General features: G+C 45.7%; 1 protein-coding gene across 4 annotated transcripts in view; it reads right to left on the bottom strand.

Moving 5' to 3' along the window:
- Positions 1-23,398, bottom strand: part of pdm3 (POU-domain protein pdm3) — a 78,008-nt gene that overhangs the window by 34,671 nt on the left and 19,939 nt on the right. Inside the window, exons 5-10 of one of the 4 annotated variants that reach the window (XM_077657309.1) lie at positions 21,858-21,980; positions 21,150-21,258; positions 18,808-19,062; positions 16,642-16,820; positions 5,060-5,167; positions 1,810-1,977 (exon numbers count right to left, since the gene is read on the bottom strand). In XM_077657309.1, the coding sequence (XP_077513435.1) occupies positions 1,810-1,977; positions 5,060-5,167; positions 16,642-16,820; positions 18,808-19,062; positions 21,150-21,258; positions 21,858-21,980 (942 nt within the window). The remainder of the gene's footprint in view (positions 1-1,809; positions 1,978-5,059; positions 5,168-16,641; positions 16,821-18,807; positions 19,063-21,149; positions 21,259-21,857; positions 21,981-23,398) is intronic. The other 3 variants (XM_077657310.1, XM_077657311.1, XM_077657312.1) reach the window with 3 other exon arrangements.

Here is a 23,398-nt window from a genome sequence, read left to right as displayed (position 1 = left end):
AAAGTTACATACGTTCACGTTTTGTGATTGCATCCGGCAGTTCCGCCGCTTTGAACGAAAAGTGCCTTATCTTTGTGTGTTCGACGAGCGGTGTGGTGCACACATGGGTTGCGGACAATATGGTCCCGCCGGGTCCGTCAAAGAAGCGTGGGAAGTATTTCAACTAAATGTGGTGAGCTTGCTGTCTAGCGTGTACAGTGAAAGCACAACTTTGGCACAAATACAGGCGCAAATCGTCACCAGCAAGAGAAACTTGCCGCAAGGTAAAATCAATGACATTTTTAAGCCGATTTCATCTCAATAAAGTGATTTTTTTGTACTTCATGGATTTTTCGGACTGTCCGATTATCCAAACCATTTTTTGGGTCCCTTCGAGTCCGAAGAATCGGTCGGAGACTGTATTTTGAAATTCCTTCATTGAATAACTCCTGTTCCTATGCATTGGTCCTTGTACTTCTTTCCGAGTCAGCATCTGTGTGACATAAAGAATCCATCTGAAGTGTAACTTGCATCCGTTCAAGCAGTGTTTCACAGCCCTTTAATAGCTAAAGGGCTGTGAGTTTGCTTTCCAACACGGCAAGTGTGTGGCAGGCAGGAATTCGACATGGGCAAGAAATGCGCCCGACAATGGTGCAACCAAAAAGGACGCATTGAGGAACACAAGCTGCAAAAAGCACACTTTCCGAGGCAAGCTGTGCAAGTTTCGCAAATTGGAAGAACAGCTGCTCTGCTCTGTGATGGAAGTGCGGAACAATGGCTATGTGTTGACAGTAGACATGCTTTGCGACTTCTGGTGGTATGAGCATGCATCAGAGCTTAGCAACAGCTCGGAGTCTGAAGACTCCGCGACTGATGATTGAACGTAGAATAAATGCTGCTCATTTACTGACTGGTGTGTTTTTACTTTTAAAAAATATGTTTATTTCGCATATCGCGTATATGGGCAACAACCTGAAAAGTGGCCCTTGGATCTCTAAAAAAAAGTGTGGCCCTTACATGCATTTAAACAGTATCTCCATCCATTTCTGCAATTACAAAGACACCTTCATGACAATCAAAGACTGGGAGAGGAGTGCTACTTGAAGATAGTGCCCCCAGAAAATAAAGAGTGCTTTGTAACTGTACATCCTTACATGTATCTCTGAAGTTATTTACCTAGTTCAGTATATCGCAAAACCAAAACACCTAGCTCAAATTTTGCGGTACGGAGTATTGTAATCATCCTTAGAATTTTTTTAATACACAAATGGCTTTTTGTGTTAGAGAAATACATGATTTTGATAATGCCCACTGTGCCACAAGTATCTGAAATTATTCGAAGATAATTACTGTTTGCTTCACACAAAAAGACATTATTCAAAATGGCCTAATATCAAGGCATAGGCAGAACTTTGTTCATCACCATATTCTAGCTTTAAAGAAAGTTGAGATGATTATATTAATCATATTCCCATCGTTCTGTCGTTCCCACTGGTGTCCGAATCAGAAACATAAAAAAAAAGAAAATTGTGGCTGCTAAACATTTCTGTGAAAAATGCTCAAAACCACTTTTTTTTTTTGCAGACACACAAGAAAACATGGGTCTTAGCAATTTCATTTCCGCAATACATTTCTTTAACTTTCTTTATCGAAAAAATGGAGGACAATGCAGTTCCCTCACATGAAATTTCTTTGAAGACACTGTCCCCTACCCGTGACCCCAGCGTCATCCATCTGTGCACTTACTGGAATCTTTTCTGGAGCCTTACTAAAACCTCACCGGAACTAAGTGCATGCACGTGTGACACAAGACTCGGGCGTCTAGCTCACCCTGGGCGACTCGGAGGCATATGCATCCTCGGGTGGCTGCTGCTGCTGCTGGTAGTCCTCGTCTTCCTCCTTGACGTCCCCTTCGGACTCGTCCCCCTCCTCCTCTTCCTCCGGCACCATCACCGGTTGTGGCTGCTGCGGCTGCACATGCGAGAAGCATGCCGCCGTCTAGAAGAGGCCACATGGCACTTGACAGAGGTTCCCAACGGTTCTGACAACAGCAGCAAGGTACTGAGTTCCTCAAAGAAAAACGATAACAGACTACAAGAAACAACAGGCACTACACTCACAAAGTGGTCGTGACTCCAGCACTACAGGGTCACTGTTTCTCGTCTTTGCTTGGCTGCACTCTTCAAAACTTCATTATTCACCTTTTGCTTGCCCAAAAATTGGCATTTCGATAGTTTACACATCGCTTCGAACCAACAATTGGTGCTTTTTATGATGCCCATGATGATGTGAGCAGAAAGTTTGTCAAAGCTGTGTGTAGCCAGAAAATTATCCACCAAATAATTTTAGTACTGCTTTATTGGACAGCCATGTAATCCGTGTACATAAAAGTGACAAAACGAGTTCATATTGTGCGACACAGAGGAAATACAGAAGAACAGGACTGCATGACTGTAACTACCAAGAGCGACTACAGCTACACTTCTGCCTTGGCAAACTGGGCTTGTCCAAACCACACTAAAATGTTCAAGTAAGATTAGCATTAGAAGTATAGTTTAGAATTGCATTGCCAAGTGCTTTCAACAGCAATGCCACATGTACGAAAATAAGTCTCGGGAATCAACACCCCACCCATTTCCCAACTAGACAGCACTTCCTGCAGCCATGGTAGTTCCAAGGTAGAACAAATCGGAATATCTCAGAGCTTTACACATCAGCGATTCACTGTTGAGAACAGTGCTGATTCACAGGGAGCAGAAATGGGTTGTTGTCAGATAACAAAATGGAAGACAATTTGAGGTAGGGTGTCTAGTATAGCTGCTTTTTCTATTAAAGCTAACTTGGACCAGTTGGATATGATGGAAGCCAACAGTCACCGAAACCAAAGAGCGTAGGGGATTTTTTTTTCTTCTTTATTGGTGATGCTCATCAATAGAAGATTAATAGGTTAATTATTTAAAGACAATTGATTACAAACCAGAAGAAAAAAAAATTAATGTCGATTTCCATAGTTATGGCAAATGCGATTTGGTGCACTAGCAGCTCAGTTTTCGCTTCGGTTCCGGTGTTCAGATCCAGTGTTCACGAATGGCAGTTTTTCGGATAGCGATAATGTATCAATGTCCATAAGTGTGGAATCGTTCATTCTTTAAGTTCATTGATCCTTGGGAGTCTTCCTACCACTGCAGGCGCAGTGGTGCAGTAGTCAAGCAATGCGCCCCTGCCCTTCCATCGAAGCCACCACTATCAGTGGGGCTTGGGTTGCCTGGGTGGGGTTGCGACACATGCAGGTTGCTCTTCCCGAGCAGCCTCTCGCAATTGAGCTAGTGCCTGGCACGGTGGGCAGGTAAGCAGCCTGACACAAGACCAATTTCAGACAGACAAATGCACAACTGCTAAAGGTGCGGAATGGCCACTACAAGTGCTAGCGCATTAAAACAACAACATGCCGCTGGTGGGATCCAAACCTACGGCCTACGAGATTAGCATCCAGTGCTCTACCAACTGAGCTACAGCGACGGCTGTGCAATCTTCTGCTTTCCAGGGGTACTTATGTGTAGTGTAACCTAACCTTGAAAATGTTGACCAGCGCCACCCTTGTCCATAGTGGCAGACGTAGTACAACCTGTACTGCCACAAGTACCACGTGAAATGTGATCGAATGGTGTGGGCGGAAGCTATGCGATAGTCCTCTTATGCTACCTACGGCATCAAGACTGCCAGAATCGAGGCCTTCGTTAGCTACTGAGCGAACAAAGGAAGTTCGGATAAGAGGGGGCTCGTTATGACATACATGACAGTCATCGAAACCAAGGAGCATAGGGAGTTTTTTTTTCTTTACTGATGGTGTTCGTGACCACCAACAATAAAGAAGAAAAAATCCGTGACGCAACTTGGTTTCAGTGACTGCTGGCTTCCCTCACGTATGTCATAATGAGCCCCCTCTTTTCCTTGCTCTAGGTGGGTGGCTTGACATTTCAGGAACATTAAGCACAAAAATAAATGGCACGGACAGAAGGAAAGCGGACAGGACATACACTGGCCCGATCCACAACCTTTTAGGCCATGTCTTTATTGCTCTGCTTAAGAGAGGGACGTTGCTTTCAGCAATTTTTTTTATTTCTTCAGGTATTTACATGAAATTTTTTGAGCATAATAAAAAGAAAAGTTTGTGACTGCTCTCACAACATTTCACTGTTGTATCTCCAGAAAATTATTTTCTGTAAAGAGGCAAATCAAACAATTAATGTGGACGGCCACAATCTTTGTTAGAATGGTGCTGCTCTGTAGACCAGCATTTGTGGGCACAAGCCCGAGCTTCGTCAGCTTCATCTTTGTTCTGCTTTTTCTCCTTAGTAGGTGCTGGCCGCTGGGGCATCAAAATCCAGCTGGCTTTCTTACATTTATAATTATATTTTTCCTCTGGATCTTGTGAAAAGACTGCTCAGTTAAGAAAATGTGGCAGAAGGCTTGTTCAATGTTTGCTGCATTCCTACCGGCGTGCTTCAGATACGAGTCTTATAATTTATTTTTTTTCGCAAGCAGAAACTACTGTTTTGATTAACTGGGATGCTGTGTCCGTTGAAATATTTAGAGTGTGAAGAAAATTTCACACAAGAAATTTAGAATCCATAATTTTGAAAAACAAAGAATGTCTTCACCTGCACTATGGTCCTAGGAGTGCAACAGAATAAACAGGGTCAAGCAACACAAAACAGCCGTGAAGAAATCTGCATCTCAAGGTGACTATCGAGGCAGAAAATCGCAACAGAGAAAAGTGCCCATTGTTCGATCATTTCCCTGCAATGCACAGCCGCCACTGTTCACAAAACTATTTTTTTTACAGTACTGCCTCAATGATTTTAGCAATAAACCTATCGGACATCATCAGAAAACAAGGCATACAAGCAGATACAAAAATGGTTTTAAAAATCTGTTTTGTGGCTATCTATGGAGACTTCAAAGCACCGTCCCCATTAAACTGCCCTCTCCATGCCTCTGTCGGGACACACCACGCCTCCCTCCAGCCTTAGAGAACTCTGCCCTAGGATGTGTAATGGTCATTATTCTGCACACTCACCTGTGCCCCCGCAGTGGGTGCAGCTGTGTTCAGCATGAGCATGGGTGACATGGGAAGCCCCTGCGGCTGCAGTACCAGCTGGCCACTGGGCATGGGCTGGCCCAACACCTGCACACAGCACATGCGCACTGAGCGAGCAACAACACACACACTGCTAGCGGCAACAGCAGTGAAGGTGGGCTGCCATGTGGCAATAGGCACTGCTGTCACAAGTCCTAGTTAAAGAAGTCAAGAGTGCAAGGGTGGGAGCTTTCACAACTGCTATCCTCGCACATTATGCTCGGGTCGCAAATTCCGCGTGGAGATGTGCCCACATTCCCTGTGCATATTTGATTCCAACCGAATGTTTGGCATTCGAAATCTCAAAATATTCGTCCCGAGTGAATAATGTTTCTGTAACCCTTGCTTTGTACTCCAGGATCGCAACGCAGCACGCGCGGAACCAAACCCCGACTCCGCGTTGTGTGCCTGCGCTCCCGCGCATATGCCAGAATCGGAATGCGCATGCTTGCGGCAACAGATGCGAGCAGGCAAAGCGTGGAGACCAGACCTGTACTTGTCAGGTGTCCGCAGCCGCGCTCACCGTGGTGTGCCCTTGCCGTAACTGCGCTCGGCGGCGTGCATCAGTAGAGAGATTTAGCATAGCACGATCCGCTTCCATGCGACACTAGTGCGCACGCGCTGACTGGTCCCGATAGGGCAGGGGTGCAAACAGCTGGCGCTGACATCCTCACGGAGATCTACGCATGCACAGTGGCTCCCTGCAAAATCGAATCATGCTCTATTCGGACAGCATGCGGTCCTCTTAATCTCCGCGGAACGAGTTTGACCAGACTGCAGGTGCCGCAGCCGCTCTCCTCCACATGAAATTCGCGAATCAAGCCCGACAACGCGAACACAAGAGGAAGCTAGCACAAGGCACATTTTGGCGGGTGCCCCCTTCCGACGCGGGGCGGCACTGGGCACGCAGTGCGTACGCAGGCATAGACATGCGCACAGGGAGAAGGGGGCGACACCTTCACCTCAGTCACCTAATGGAGGTGCCAAGTATTTCCCCATGCATTTGGACTGGACCTTTCCCATCGATTAAAGTGCAAGGTTATGGCCATGCAGATTCTCTGACGGTACTACTAAAGGCTACTGCTCAATAATATTTTGTACATGTTGCAATACATGTCGTACATTGTTTTAAAACGTTAATTTATAACCATACGTCATCTTTGCACTGCGTTTTGACTATAGGTGCCTGGGTGGGACGGGGTTGGGAAGGTGGGGGGGAGCGCTGTGGTGAAATTTGGCTAACTCTAATAGAGAACCCTGCACAATCGCTAGCAGGTGTTCTTGGTGTCATCGCTTAAAAGCAATAGCTGCGCAACGATGCAATTGCAGTTAAGACCAGCGCTCAGGGGTCTCATACTCGGTCTCACACCCTCCCAAATGTGCCAGCTCTGAATGTAAGCCAACTCGCCAATTTTCAATGGCCCCTTTGGAAGGAGTCGACACGCTTCAATGAGTTCGATGAAGTTCAATGCATGCTCTTTTTTTTCCTCGTAATGGGCTTATATGTGAAAGATACACAATTTTTAAAATGCCTATTGTGCCATTCAACTTTTGTGTGCTAGAATTATTCGAAATATTTGCTTCAAAATTATTCGAAGAAAATTACCATTTGACTCGAATTTGCTTAGAGCCAAAAAAACCACTATTTGAACATGCCTAGTAATGTCATGTGAGCAAAAAGTGTCTGCAAATTTTGCCCGCATGATTATGTCGTTCTGTGGAGATAAATGTGCAAATGTTTGATTGTGTTACGTAGTGCATGAGTATATCTCAAAATGGCAAAAGTTTGGTTGATTAATTGTAATTAGTTAGTTAATTAATTTGAATTAATTAAAATAAGTGCTGTGTTTGAAGCAGGTTGCTTGTGACTGATGCGATGAAAAATGAAATGATGTACAGTGTAATCCACTTATAACGATACCCGATATAACGATATATTGCTAATAACGATCAAATTTGTTAGATTTATCAATTCTCCCATTGCCACTGTGTAAAAAGAAACTGTATATAACGATAAAATTATCGGCAAAATAACAAATACAACTATAGGATTCTGGCCACCCGGTTGCTGTTTACCACCAAAATTTGTCTGAAAGTATGAAAAAAATAAAAATAAAATGCTTTGAAGCGAATGAGGTAAAAATATCTCGAATGATCAGCATGGCGAAATCCGTGAGGGAGTGTCGCCTAAGGCCTTGGGAAGCAAGCGCTATAGGGAGGAGCTAGCTTGGCCCCTGCTGCGCAACCAACGCTGCCTCACAGGAAGGTAGTTTTCACCCGAGATGGTTGAGAGTTTTTTTTTAAAGCCTTCGCTTTTCTTGCACGTTCACCCCATTTCATGCTGCCTGCAGTGCAAACCTTGGCAGCACGCCAAGATTCTGTGTGCCAATAACATCGCGTGGCTCACTCAGTGAACTTGGCAGAGCGCCAAGACTCTGTGCTCATTTGCCAGGAGCTCCGGTGGCTGTGGCAACACGAATGGGGTGGTACCTACATGTATGCGAGAATACATGGGTGTGTTCTTTTTGCTTTTCTTTTTGCGGGTTGTCTCAATATTGTTATAAGTGGATTGCACTGTAAATGCGTGAGAAGGCTTACTTAGTATAAAAAAATTAAAAATACAGAAATAAAAAACAAAATTAAAAATAAAATATAAAAATAATAATAAATAAAAATGGAGAGAGAAAGAGAGGAAAGGGAAAAGCTTGCGCATTTCCACTCTTAAGCAGACTTAAGTGCAATCCTATAATTTTTTGGATCGTGTTCGCTAAATGTCTCGGAACAGCTGGACATGCGATCATTTGGTGCAGCGAGTAATTTGTAATTGAATATTTAAAAGTTCTCCTGAACCGTGCGGTAGTCAGGCAACACTGGTGTACTCGGGGTTCGTGATGACATAGACTGACAGTCATGTGCTTGGTCACGACTGAATGAGTGTGAACTGCACGTTGTAAGCATAGAAGAGTGAGATGTTCACTGTTTAGGCTAGGTGCGCGGAGGAACGAAAGGGGACAAAGGCGACAAAAGCCTGTGTCCTCCTTGTTCTGTCTAGCCTTGCCTGGTCTCGGCAATTTTATCACAATGTGCCACGGCCGTGCTCAGGTAAGAGTGCTCTGCTTCGCACCGATCGTGCACGCAGCAGTTTTTTAGGGGCTTAGAGCCAGTAACTTCAAAATACAATTTCTATTTCAAATGTGCTCTTAGAGCCCTAGTTCATTTTTTAAGCTTACACATAATAACGTCGTGGCTAGTAGCTGCAACGTAAAAGCACGATTTGTTGGTAGACCATGTCATGACCCCTTTAAAGGGACCCTTAAAAGGACCATGAAATGGTATTTACTGATGTTAGGAAAAGCACATGAGCAATCGGTACCGGTATTCCATCACTCGTCACCGCATCGCAAAATCTTTGAAGCTATCTGCATTAACACCAAAGATATCGGCGATTAAAAATGATGCATCACTCGCCTCGGGTACCAGCCTCAGACCATGCAATCTGTTTGCCAGCAATTTCGCTGCTGTGAGCACGATTATGCCAACACAAAGTGGTGCGTACACACAAGAAACCACCAAGAACTCACTACAGTGATTTATAGTTAGCCTTGGTGCCACAAGAATATGCCAAACACGTTTTTCGTCGATTTCTCAAAACTGCATATTTGACACATTCAGAATTTTGGAGCAGCAACATCTCCTGTTCCAAGTCAGCTATTATTATAATTCTGTTTGTGCTTGAATGACAAATGCACAACCTCTTCACTAATACTACCTTTAATCCACTGCTTCATCACTTAAATTTCCAAAATAAACTGTTTGCCTCAATTGCACTAATCATCTTTTCTGACTAGCTGTAACTTCCTTCCAAATCCTCCAAGAATGCTCATTTATGCCTAACTGCATTCCTTGTTGACTCTATATCATTTATAAATAGGAACCTTCTAAACAAGGTCTCATGGTTAGTAATCCTTTGATGGTTAAATTGTTTCGAAAAAAACTTTCCCTGATGGTCAAATTATTTTATTGCGGATTTTTAATAAACAAAGTGAGTAAAGTCGGGAAAAAAAGTTGAAAAAGTTAGGGACAGTATTTTGATGCCAGCATCACTTAGAACTGTAAAATGTTCAATAGTATTTAAATGTATGGTAGTCCCTGAAACACGGCTCTATGCACAGTTCCCAGTCGTAGTCTGCACGCATAAAACACGTCTGCTCTTCGCTTAGGGCACCAAGCACCAAGTTGTGTTGGCATGTGACTGCCTTGGCAAAGGTCTGGAAACTCAGTAAATCAGAAGAGCAATAATACTCCGTGAGTGTCAGTAATAAACACACTAAGGACATTGCCAATAAAGATAAAAATCAACTTTCACGCGCCTTCGTTGCAATCAAGCGGAGAAACTGAAACCGCAAAAGCACGTCAGCATGAACTACGCGACACGCTGAAGATCAAAATAAGTTCTCTTTTTCTTTGCAAGAAGGTAGCATAAGCAATTTTCAACACTTGTAAGTCCTAGCAGGTGGCAGCATCTCCCAGTAGGCATGTATCATCAGAAGGGTGCGATTTAAAACGCAAGGCCGAAACCGTTCCCATGCAGCAAAAGCCCTGCAGGACAGAAATAAGCCATTGTCATCATCATCATCAGCCTTACTACACCCACTGCAGGGCAAAGGCCTCTCCCATGTCTCTCCAATTAACCCTATCCTTTGCCAGCTGCATCCACCCTTTGCCTGCAAACTTCTTAATCTCATCTGCCCACCTAACCTTCTGCCGCCCCCTGCTACGCTTACTTTCTCTTGGAATCCACTCCGTTACCCTTAAGGACCAGCGGTTATCTTGTCTTCGCATTACATGCCCTGCCCAAGCCCATTTCTTTCTCTTGATTTCGACCAGGATGTCATTAACCCGTGTTTGTTCCCTCACCCACTCTGCCCGCTTCCGATCTCTTAACGTTACACCTATCATTTTTCTTTCCATGGCTCGCTGCGTTGTCCTTAACTTAAGCTGAACTCTTTTCGTTAGCCTCCACGTTTCTGCCCCGTAGGTGAGTACCGGTAAGATTATGCTGTTGTACACTTTCCTCTTGAGGGAAATTGGTAAGCTGCCACTCATGATCTGCGAGAATTTGCCATATGCGCTCCACCCCATTCTTATCCTTCTAGTTAGCTCCCTCTCATGATCCGAATCAGCTGTCACTACCTGCCCTAAGTAGACGTATTCCGGCACAATTTCTAGGCTCTCGCTGCCAATTGTGAATTGTTGTTCCCTTGCTAGGCTGTTGAACATTACCTTGGTTTTCTGCATGTTAATTTTTAGACCCATCGATCTGCTCTGCCTGTCTAACTCGTTGATCATGATTTGCAGTTCACCTCCTGAGTGACTCAGCAAGGCAATGTCATCAGCAAATCGCAGATTATTTAAGCCATTGTACATGAACGCAATGTTGCAATTTTGGAATCAGCACATGAAAATGCACAAACATTTAAAATTTGGTGCAAACCTTTTCATAAATAATAAAGTTTGGTCTAAGAAGGGTGTCGTCTATTAACCAAAGCCAGATGAATTACCGTATTTATACTCGCGTAATTTGTGCATCCCCAACTTCTTGCCCGAATTTTTGAAAAATACCTTTACTTGCACATTGCGCGCTCTCTGCTGTGCCAGAAGCAGGCCTGGGAAGATCGGCGCGGCCACATCATCGAGCATGGTTGTGAAAAGTGGTAGTGGTGAGGGCACGAATTGTGCACCATTTACTTGGCTCGCTCACGCTGGCAGTTGCTCTCCCGGAAGAACAGTTGAGTGCTCGCCGGAATCTGAAACTACCGAATCATTTGCTGTTCGGTTTGCTGCTAGCCAGCAGGGCACCGTTTTATCTAACCTGTTATCTCCGCCTCCTACTGTTGGCTTGACGATTGTATCATTGCACATTGCACATTTATTGGTTTGAGCTGCACACGCACCATCATGCCACCCCGCGGGGGACTACATAATGGTGGGCGGGGTGGGAGTGGAGTAAGCACCTTATATTTGAGTCAACTTTTCTTTCGGCCTGCGAGGGGTGCGAGATTGGGGCCCGGTATATGCATAGGCAGCAATATACAATATATATTGCGCGTCACAACCTTTGTAGAGTTCTTTAGGATGTGTTCAGAAAATTTTAGCGTAATTTGCAGGCCCTCTTTTTGAAGCCTTAATTAAAAAAAAAAAGAAATGCGGAAATTATGCGAGTACAGTTAAACCTGGATGTAACGGACCTGCATATAGCGAATTCCTCTATGTAACGAAGTTTTTTAATTCCCCAACGCCACTCCCATTGAAGCACGTGTATTTGAGACCTCCATACAGTCAAACCCACTTATAGCAATACCGCTTTTAACAATATATCGGATATAGCAATGGACAGCCGCGGCACCGTCACCTTTGCAATGTGTTCTATGGTAAAATAAACCGCTTATAACAATGCTTTCATACTAAATTGTCGGTTATAACAATTAAATGCAGTCATTTGGAGCCAACCCTCAAAGAAAAAAACTCGCAAATGCAGCTACCACGCCAGCCAAACTACGCTTACGGCGCAAAAATCGCGCGCGCGTATGCAGAGCCACCCGCACAGCGGCCATAACGGCTGCGAAAAGATCACATGACGTGACGACGCAGAGGGTGAGCCGGAGAAGCTTGTATGACTCGGAGGAGGAGAAAAGACGGGCACTTTCCTCTGGGCAGAGGTGGAGAGGGTAGGGAGGCGCTTCCTTTTGTTGCTTTTGTATCTGCGCGGGAAGCAGTCCATTCTGAGGGTGCGCCGCCCGTTGAAAACGCGTCACGGCATTTGAGCGTGGGCTGCCCCATCTTTCCCACTTTCTTTGGCTCCTGCTTCACGAGCTACACATGTTCCGAGGGCAGCGTACAACGTCAAAGCACGTGCGTTGCCAGCGTGGTTTTTATCATCTGCCATCACCGGCCTCGGTCCTGCTGGTTCTGCAAGCCCATCGGATTCCTCCCCAGAGTTCAACAATGGACGATTCTCCTTCAGGAAGTGCGGCCAGCGTGGCTCTACCAGATTAACTGCCGCAGAAGAGAAAGTGAGCGGCAATATCTTTGGAAACGAAGCGGAACATTTTGAGGGAGCACCGAGGTGGTGAAAAAGTGTGCAACTTAGTACGCAAGTACGGCTTGTCACAGCCGACGGTTTCAACCATTATCCGCAAAGCGCTCAAGATGACTGAAAACGAATGCCATGCTAGTGCTGGCCATGCTATGGAGGACGGCCGGAGGAGGGTTCGGCATGGTGCCTACAAAGATGTGGAGGAGGCACTGTGTCAGTGGTTCCTTAGCGCACGTGCTATGAACTTGCCAATTAGTGGCCCGATTTTAGCGGAGAAGGCGAAGCACTTTGCGTATCTCCTTCAAAACACTGATTTCCAGCCTGGTGGTGGCTGGATTCAGCGCTTCAAGGAGAGGCATGGAATCGTCTACAAGGCAGTCGTGGGCGAGGAAGGGTCGCTCGATGTTCACGCTAGACGGAAGTGGTTGGAAGAGACACTGCCGTACATCTTCGAAGCATATGCAGATTGGGACTTGTACAATGGTGACGAGACCGGGCTCTTCTTCCAAATGCTTCCGTCGAAGACGAATGCACTCAAAGGCGATCCCTGTAAGGGCGGCAAGCAGAGCAAATTGCGGGCGACCGTTTTCCTTTGTGCGAATATGGACGGCAGCGACAAGTGCCCCGCCTTCGTAATTGAAAAATCTAGGAATCCCCGCTGTTTCCGTGGTGCTGCGAGGATTCCAGTTTGTTACTGTCATAATACGAAAGCATGGATGACGCGTGAACTTTTCCGCGAGTGGCTGTGCGAGTTCGATCAGCAGATGCAGCATGAAGGCAAGAAGGTGGTGTTGGTCCTTGATAACTGTACTGCACACCAGACTGCCCAGAAGCTGTCGCATGTGAAAATTTTCTTCCTGCTGCCGAACACGACTGCAGGCTTGCAGCCCATGGACGCAGGTGTGATTGCGTGCTTCAAGGCACTGTATCGCCGGCGTGTGTTGAGCAGGCTTGCTCTTAACCTGGACATTGCTGTGCGTGAATGCCGATCCGCTCCAGACTTTAAGATTTCGCTCCTGATGGCTGTTCAATTCATTTTTGGGGCATGGGCAGAAGCCAGCTCCTCCACCGTCATGAATTGCTTCCGAAAAGCGGGCTTCGCCGGGGATATCAGTGACGCGGAGTGTCGCGAAGCTCCTGCCGATGAAGCGATTACAGAACTTTGGTCTACGGTGCGCGGTGATGACGGCGACGCGGAAGGGCTTGAAGAATTCTTGCACGCCGACAATGCAGTCACCACATATGAAGAATTGACTGACGAGGCGATCGTTGCAGCAGTCACCGGCGCGGAAGACGATGACAGCAGCGATTACGAAAATGAACCGGAGCCTGTACAAGTTGTCTCTCATCAGGAGGCCTCAAGAATGATTGAGTCCCTGCAGGACTTCATTTTTGCAAAAAACCTTTCACTTGGACATGTCCAACATTTGGATGCCCTCCAGAACGATGTCAACAAGATTGCCGCGAAGCAGTCGAAACTCACCGATTGCAGGTTTGTTTCAGCAAAGAAGTGAGAAGTGCAAGCTATTTTGCCCTATTTAAATGCTTTCAAGTTTTCATGTTTTCTTTGTTTTTTTTTTCGGGCACTAAGGGATTTTTCAAGCTGAGAGGCAGCTGCAGCAGACTTCTCGTATTTTTTACAATGCCCCTTTCGGTGCCACCAAAACGATGCCTCGGCGGAGCTCGCATGTCACTTGCCGTCCGTGACACCTCTTTGCAGTTGTTATGCTTTTTTTCGTGCAACCCGCTTATAACAATTATCGGTTATAACAATGAAATTCTCGTGGCACTTGAACGCTGTTATAAGTGGACTCGACTGTATAACGAACGTGCAGCGGCAGTTGACTTTGATATAACGAACTCGCCAAGCCGACCATCTCTTAGCTTGCGCTGACTTACGAAATTTAGAAAAGTTTCACGACGATAAAGCACGAACTGACATGAGAGGAAAGCCAACGATAGCGACGAGCAACCGCAGTTGAGTCAACACGTCGTGCTCCAGCACCGCCGGCACATCTCTGTTGCTTTCACTTTTGGGACTCCATACCGTGCGGCACTACAACAGTCCATGCTCAAAAGCAGTGAAAGATGATATGGCATAGCAAAAACGAAACGGCACGAGCAGCGCATGCCCATCACCGTCGCGCGGTACGTTGCTCGCGAGATTTCGGCACCAATAGCTCTCACACGTCGGGACTCTGGAGCGGGGACGGCGGAGAGCGCCGGTGACAAAGGAGTCAGATGGCACAAATCGAGCATGACCAGCTCGAGAAAATCGCCGGGGAAACCCCACGGTTGCTTTGACACGCCATGTTCACAGCCTGACTAACTAGGGGCAGTGTTTTATTGCAATGCAGGCCGATTATGGCGAGCGGAGAGCAAATTTCTAGACTGGTTTCCCAAAATTTGTCTTCCCGATTTGTTAGCGTAGCTTCTCGCGTCGAACATGGAAAAGCGCATGTGACCAGACAGCAGCTAGACAAAACTATTGTTCACACTTGAAAGCGCGACCTGCTAGTTGCCTTCTCGCCTGAAGCGAAAACTCTCGAGAATGACGTTACCGCGCTTTCCAGAGTTTCATCTGCTTTGGCCGATGTGAAACGGTTAGGCTACAGTAGCCTAACCCTTTCACATCGATTTCACATCGTTTCACATCGGTTAGACTACGCTAGCCAGGCAGCAGCTCAGTTCATTGGCCGGCGTGTCCGTGATCAGCGTCATTGCCGAAAGCTCGGCTCGCTTGCTGATTGGTTCAGCGGTCTGTGATTAGCAGTCGCAATTCTGAAAAATCGAGCAGCGAGCGACTGGTCTGCGACTGTCGCTTTTCGACCAAAGCAGTCGCGTAACCTCTGCAACTTCGTAAGTGAACGGGCTCATAATCGGAGGGACACTTCTTTTGTGCTTTTTGGCATGTTTCAGTGCCAGAAGTGATCTTTAGAGCAATAGAACTTCGCTCGAGTGCACCCCATGGAATGCTACGACGCAAGTCTACCCGCGGTCTTTTGACAACTTTTCAGCATTCGAGAGAGCACGGTGTCCCCCCACGTAATAGAATCTACATGAAAATAAAGTTTTTCTGGCTTTTTGCGGTTTTCTGGCACCGCAAAACTTCAGCAAAACTTTATTTTCGTGTAGATTCTATTACAGGGGACACCAGCGATGCGATTGCGACCGAGATTAACGGTTCGGGCGCGCTGCACCATGGAATTTGACAGCTTCCGTTCGCTCTGCTGCAAAAAGTTGGGAGCACTCGGCACTCACTTGGTACCCGTTACTAGGCAGGTCATCGGTTGTAGGCTTGGCCCTTTTGTGGCTCATTCTGTGCCTGCATGAGACTAATTCGTCGGCGGTATTAATTTTACACTGCATGCGCAACACGGTCGCCACTGCTAAGCACCGGCGATGCCTCCTCTCCCCACTTCGCTGTAAGCGGGTCAAGCTCTTCGTGCACTTCGAGTAATGCGGCTTAAAATGCATGCGTTTGGGTCAGGACCGGAAGAAATTTCTAATAAAACGATAATTCGAGTAAAGCGATTTTGTTATAACAAGGAATTACTGTACATACTTGCACGAAAAAGGCAACGACAAACAAGGAACAAAGGTGACACATACAGTGCACATATATACAATCATGGACAAAAGCTTGAAAGAATGTGGATCCACGGAAAAGAATTCATTCTTGCACTGCCTCGCTAGCCTGTTGGTTGGTATTTGTTCCAGCAGATGGGGCACACATGCCCCTCATGCTTCTATGCTTTGAATGTACAGTAAAACATCGATAACTCAAACTCAGTTAATTCAAACAACCCAGATAATTCGAAGAATTTCTGCAATTCCGTAATTTCGGATGCAAATTTGACCGGACAATTCGAAGCGGCGGCCCTGTACCAACCCGGTTAATTCGAAGATCTGAGGTGTTACGCAGGGACGCCCTATCCCAATTTCGCCGCAAACCGGTGAAGCAACGGCTCCTCGGAGCCGCTAGGTGGTGCCGCAGAGCGATGCCAATACTTGATATGTCAAGCGCCTCGACCGCCGAAACGCATCGACTTGCATTTTCAGTCAACTCTTCTTAGCCAGCAAGAGCTACGATACAAGTTGGACAGTAGACTGTTTACGTGGCTGCGGCTTCTTGCAACAAAACTTTTTGCCTGGGCCCCATTTTTTTTTGATGTGCTGGTTAATTCGAAAACCCTGTCAATTCAAAGATTTTTCACAGCTTTACGAGGTTTTATTGTATCTGCTTTGTGTGGCCATGTATAAATAATTTTTTTTTAAGCACAGCCACATCCTATAAACCTTTGTCCACGACTTTACATGTGTCTGTATGTGTTGCATCTGTTCCTAGCTTTTTTTTGTTTAGCACAAGCACCTTTTTTTCTCTAGTGAATGCCTAGTGAGCCTTGACATAAAAGAGCCCCTTCACCTGAGGTGAGACCGCCACTAGTTGACCATTGATGTTGGCGTACAACTGGGGCATCGTGGCTGCCGTCATGGCAGGCGATGCACTGGGTGCCAAGGCGGCATAGTTACCGGGCGCGGCCGCAAATAGCTGTTGCTGCGGGGGTTGTTGCTGTTGCTGTGGGTGGTGGGTTGCCATAGCCACTGCAAACAAAGAATGGCCACAGCTCCTCAGCAATGGGAATGAATGACTGCTGATCTCTATGAAAGCTGTTTCATAGAGAACTGCACAAATGGTCAGCACAGATGTAACCTGCCTCCTCATGTTAGAAAATGAAAAAAAAAAAAACAACAACAACGAAAAGATCGTGTTATACAAGCAAAATAGATGGACAGCTTGTACAGGAGCGTGGATTTTAATTTTTGGCGGCAGGTTCAAAACGCCGGTCATATACGACCGACGGCCTATGGTGCGGTAGCGAAACAGTTAAGGGGAAGCTGGTCTTAGAAAAAAAATTTTTGTTAGTGAAGTCACAACAACCAAATCTTCAAGAAACATGTATTTTTGCGTGCCGATTCCAAATATGTGATTCAATTTTATAGAAACCAAGTTCTCGTGCATTTATATATTAATTTTATGTAACGCTTTGCTGAGAGCTTTCAATAAATTTTGCTGCAGGGAACTTGCTAGAATGCATGCCATTGGCTTGTCTTGACATAGAGCTATGCAATAAGGGCAAAATTATTATCCTGTCTATTATAGAAGTTGAGTTACAGGGTTTTGAATTTGCCACTTCACAAAGAAGAAGAAAAACTTGTAATCATGATGATTTAAATATTCTATATCTCACCCTCTACAACACGCAGGATGACAATTTTACCCTTATTACATATCTTGATGTCAAGAGAAACCAATGGCATGCAATCTAATAAGTTCCCTGCAGCAGGATCTCTTTCAAACTCTCGGTAAAAACTTACATAACATATTTCACAAGTGCACAAGGACTAGTTGGGTATAAAATTATATTACATATTTGGAATCAGAATGCAAAAATACATGTTCCCTGAAGATTTCATAACTGCAACTTCATTAATAAGAATTTATTTCTAAGACCCTCTTTCCCCCGAGTCGCGGGTGTGCTTATTAACGAATGCGTCCACTGTGTGAAATTTCTGATTATATGACACCCGGATTATATGAAGTTTTCACGCAGTCCGCCGAAAGTTGTATAACCGAGGTTGTACTTTACGTTACACTCAACACCTGCGACTGAGACTTGCTAGCGGGCATCTCCTTGCACCTATGAAACAAAGCTTATTATTTGCATTCGAAATTTTGTGCCTGTACCCTTTAAAGTAGTTCACTGGAAAGACAACTAAATCTGCACTAGGTGTGTCTAGAAGCGCACACAAATAGTGGGCACACCCAACTTAAGTTGACCGCACCATAGATGCCAGTGAAGACACATTGCACAAGCCTAATGCACTTGGAATAGCCACAGATAAGGCATTATCCCTCTTCTGCCCAAATCACCAACCATTTTCTTCTTCTCTTTCCTTTCCTCAGCACAGGATAGCAAGCCTGATGATGACCCCTCAAGGCTGATCTCTCTGCCATGCATTCAACCTCTCTCCAGGCAATATCACTACATAAAGACGCACAAATTTCAGGAAATAAAGTGGGATGAAAGAAAAGAAACTGCACTCTCTGCTCTACCACAGAGTGCAAGTAAATGCAAAAGAAAAGAAAGTACAGGCACCAAGACTGAATGCAAGCGGGGAGAAAAGCACAATACTTTTCCTACACATAAATACACCTATATGGGAGTAAAAAGGGTGTAAACAGTTCTCCTGGGCACTTACTCCCTTTTTACTCCTTTCTGTTTAGAGTGTGGAGAAACTACCTTCACCTCTTGCTGCACACATTAAATGGGAAGGCTCAATATAACATGGGGATGGGCAAGGTGGTTCGTGCCATTCAAAGCTGTATTAACAGCGAAAAAAGAGATGAGCCATGAAGAGTAACGACATTCTGTATGTGCAGCAAGCTTTAGCAATGGAAAAAACACACCTGTATCACTCTCGAAAGCTGGCTAGCTCCTCCTAGTTTCTTTATTCAATACTGCACACCTTGCACAGGTTCCAGCAGGGTGGGCAAGTATCACGACTGCAGTGATTGCAATGTGCCTACCATGCCCATTGTGCTGCTGCTGGGGCGCTGCCATCTGCTGAAAGTGGGGCATCAGTGTGGCTGGCTGCTTGGCAGCGGCTGCACCCCCTGCCGAAGCCAGAGCCGCAGCCAAGGAAAGCTGCTGGGAGAGGGCAGGCAGATTGCCCAAGGTGGTAGTCAGCACCGTGCCATTGCCTGCCACCACCTGCACCACCTGCTGGGTGCCACCTGCCCCCAGGGGCAGCAGCTGCCCCAACAGGTGCCCAGACAGGGCAGCTGCAAATAGAGGGTGTGACAATGCTGCGCCACCAGATAGCATCACTGACATTATGTTCCTCAAAGGTCTACGAACTGAAAGGGATATAATAACTACTCGTTTTAAACGATACTGGCCTTTTTTGGCACTCATATCAGGTATGCTTTTTTTTGGCTATGAGACGCAGATGGAGCAACACCCAACATGAATAATCTAAAGCTGATCCTACTTGCACACCACTGAGCACATGAGCGCATGTTCAGCACATGAGTCTGAACACACCACACAGCATGTTGATTTGATGCAGAACAGTCACTATGCTATTAAAGAGGAAGATCCTGCCGGGACCACCAAGGACATCTTTCATCAATGTTCGGCCAGCTTCACCTCAACGTCGCATACCCAACTGATGGTGTAAGGGCAAATTTTTGAAAACAGAATGTACAATAAGACCTTGATGATAAGTTTCTAAAAAATGCAGGAAAAAGTATTATCCAGGAAAACATGATCCTAACTTCCCAGTCATGAAAAATGTGACTGTTGAATGAGGTATAGGTCCGCGATGTGACCAGAAAAGCAATGGGGGTTTCATCACGTTAGCAGAACAGCCAAGTAGACGATGTTGCAACCGGCAAGCGCTCTGTGCGCATACTCTCGTTAGTTTCTCCACTGCAGTCCTGCATAAAACACTGAAAGACTTTCTTTAAAAAATTGGAGAGTGTACAAAGGCCTTTATTGACATTTTCATTTCATAGAAAATCTCAATTACCAATCCTTGGCCCAAGGTCTGAGTGAATTCTTTTCTAGTGCTTACAGAAATCAGTCCAAATTTGTGCTGTTGCAAGTGGGGAAGAAACTTCGCAACACATCCACTCAGTTTGTGGCAATGGCAAAATTAGGACCCTTCATACTCATTTAAGGATGCTTCGCCCTCTTGCCATAAGCACTCCGAAGTAGCTACTGCGTTTCTCCTCTTCATGTTGCGCCCTTGTGGGAATGGCCTGCTCAAATGCTTCGCCCCTTTGCATCAAGACAATGCAAAGAAGCCACCATAGCAGGTGACTGCTAGTGTGTTTTAGATCTGTGCTGTATGCCCCCGGATGCAGTCCACCCATGTGTTTGCACGTGTGCAATTTCACACTAAACGTATTCTACCACCACAATTTTCCAAAATTTTTAACGTAGTAGCCGGGAAATCAGGTTATCTGGGAGCATACTAACTGGAAGAAAAATAGTGTAACTCTATGGGACATTTTCATTGTCCACGATTCTGAGCGCATGAATCAGGAACTTATCAACGAGGTTTTACTGTATACGAGCAATTGGTGTGTTTTATGAAGTGGAAAATGTCAATGTGGTTCCAGTTACAATGCCATGTGCACCTGTGAAGCAGTTACATGCACATTAAGCACTTTGTGCCTTTTTTACTAAACACCAGTGATGCCACATTAATGCAATTTGCAACTTTGAGAAACCATCTCAATGAATTATGAAAAGTATTCAGTTTTCATAATAGGCATTTTCAACTGCCTAGGACAAAGCAACAAAAGCTGCAACTCCAAAAAGATACTAGATGTAAGTAATCACACTTCCAATGCATCATACAGTCTTCCCGATTGGTTACGACATGGTATGAGCAAGTTGCAAACATGGATGACTGGTCAATGAGATGGCGTACACGTTCACAACTACGGTCAGTTTTCCGAGCTGTGACAATAGCAAACACCAGTTTGCTGCTCCATAGACAAGAAGGCTTTCAAGTCTTCACTGAGTTGGCTCACATGTTGTTCGTGCAAACGGAGGCCTTGTTTGATCTTCAGCACGGCACTCTGTAGTGATCTGCTGACCTTGCGATTAATCTTAAGCATCTCCCTTGTTGCGGCTCGTTAGTTCAAAGACATCACAAAGTTGGCAAAAACTCCCGACTCCTCCACCCTGTAAGACCATTTCAATGAAAAGGTTCTGGTTCACAGCACTATCTCAGAATGTAGCCGCTTGTAGCAGTTTCTTAACTGTGAGGAAACTGGTGACCGCTGACCATTTCAGCTGGTTCTGTGTACCTAAACAAGTAATGTCTCTCTCTTTGTTTATTTGGAAAGGCACTCACCACTGGCATTGGGCAGCAAGACCTGTGCACCCTGGGGCTGCGGTGCCAGGAAGATCTGCTGGGCGGAGTTCACCTGTGCTGTGGCTCCACTTGGGCCATTCACCAGTTGCTGCAAAACAAGGGCACCTATTGAGGAGGGCCAACACGTGGACAATGTTAAAACGGATGCTTGGGCGAGTTGGTATAACATTTTTCCTAAAGAACAGCGCGAACTTGGACAAGGACAAGGGCAAGGACACCAGCGCCCGTATGTGTGTCTTCCTTCAGTCCTTGTCCAGGTTCGCGCTGTTCTTCTGGACAATGTATGCCCACAAGCCTCGTGAGTGCCAAACCTTCTTCCTTATGAAGGAAGCCACTGAAACCAAGGACCATAGGGGAATGCTTTTATTAATTTTTTTCAGTTCTTGGTGTTGATCAATGGTAAATTAATAGTGTTTTATCTTATCACTGAAAGATAATTGATTAAAAAGCAGGAGAGAAAAACCATATGCCACCAGCGGGATCTCAACCTTGACCTCTGAATTTTGCATCCGATGCTCTGCCAACTAAGCTATGGCAGCGGCTGTCCAGTCTTCTCCTTTAAGGGGTATTAATGTTGAATGTAAGCTAACCTTGAGTGTGTTCACCAGCGCCACCCTCATCCATAGCGGCAGATGTATGCACTGTGTACTTGGGTAATTTATCACCTAGATTTCTGAAAGAACTTACACTCGCATATTTTGCGTTCCCTGTTGCAAAAGCACCCCAGCACGCAGGCGGGTGCATGCATGGCAGGCTTTGGAAGATCGGTGCAGCTGCGTCATTGAGGCTGTGAAAGGTGCGCCTGTGCGGCTGTGAAAGGTGAGTGGCATAAAAAAAAAAGTCGGTAATTTGTTTGTAAATTGGTCCCAGTGATGAAAAGTCAATTCGGCACTGCCTACTTGGCTTGCTCGCACAAGTGGTCGCTTTCCCGTACGAGCGGCTGTGACAGCAAACTTCTGCCGGAGCTTTCGTCATGCCAGAACCCAAAACTACCAAACGTTGGCTGTTCTGTTTGCCGCTACTAAGCCCAGCCGTATGCGAGCGTGCCGTCTTATCACCTTGCATTTCCATTTGCCTCTGGCTGGCTTTGCGACTCTATCGTTCCACGTTTATCCGCAGGGGCGAGTTGCGGGGTCGACTTGCAATGTGGCAATATACCATTTACATAGCGAGTTATGGCCTCGTAGAGTTTTTTTAGGACGTGTTCGCGAAATCTCTACATAATTTGCACACCTCCTTCTTGAAGACTTAATTTTAGAAAAAAGAGCACAAATTACACCAGCAAATACGGTAGCTACACAGGCAGCAGTTCTTTGCGAGAACTTCATTGTTGGCATCAGGAACGGAATCCATCCTAATGCTGGTGTAAACGTAAACAAAACGATGGTAGCAACAGCTGACAGAGGCCTTCAATGTCCGACCAGCTGCAGTTTTCATTTTGGCTGCTGCTAGGCTGTACCGTTCTCTGCCAGCAATCACAGAGACCAATTTTATATCATCAGAGAGTCTTGAGTTTGAAACAGAGCTGCAGGAAAAAGTTTTTCAGCTTCGAATACAAATCTCTTACAGTCGGATACAATTCAAGAACGAAGTGGCTTTTCTTTATAAAAGGAACCCTTTCCAGCCTATGGAGTCCTGCTAGCGTGACAATGCACAAAGCGGTGAGACAATGCAGCTAGGGGACTATCCCTGATCATGAAAAGAGGGTACTATACCCTTTCATCTGCCACTCCCTGCATTGTCACATTAACAGGCTCATGAGAATTGGCCAATGCCATTGGCTGGAAGGGAGTCCTTTTATGGGGAAAAGCCACTTCGTTCTTGAGTGGTATCCGACTACAGCAATGAATGTATCTTTCACCACTGGACAAGTGGCAACAAAGCCACAAAATGCTGAAGTATCGGATTTCGCTAACAAAAAAAATTTTATAAGGTTGTTTTCAGTCTCTCTTTAATGGGTCCCTTCTGCAGACTCTCTTCACACACAGACACGAGCACTGAGAAATCAAATGAAGACGACGTGCACTTTATACCGCTCGCATGCCATCTGCCGGGGCAGCGGCATACATCAGATAGCGGGGGTTTTCCGGTGGCCACCGCATGCTGGTGCCAATATGTGATTACCAACTGTGTGACGAAATTTTCCGCTTCCCATGACGCACCACGAGTGTCCGTGACATCACAGATGTTTCACAGGTGCACAGCATGTCTGACACTCATTTGCATAC

The sequence above is a fragment of the Amblyomma americanum genome, chromosome 3 (genome assembly GCF_052857255.1).
Source record: "Amblyomma americanum isolate KBUSLIRL-KWMA chromosome 3, ASM5285725v1, whole genome shotgun sequence".
NCBI classification, from domain to species: Eukaryota; Metazoa; Arthropoda; class Arachnida; order Ixodida; family Ixodidae; genus Amblyomma; species Amblyomma americanum.
The sequence above is the reverse complement of the archived record's forward strand: the minus strand, read 5'-3'. Positions and strand labels throughout refer to the sequence as shown.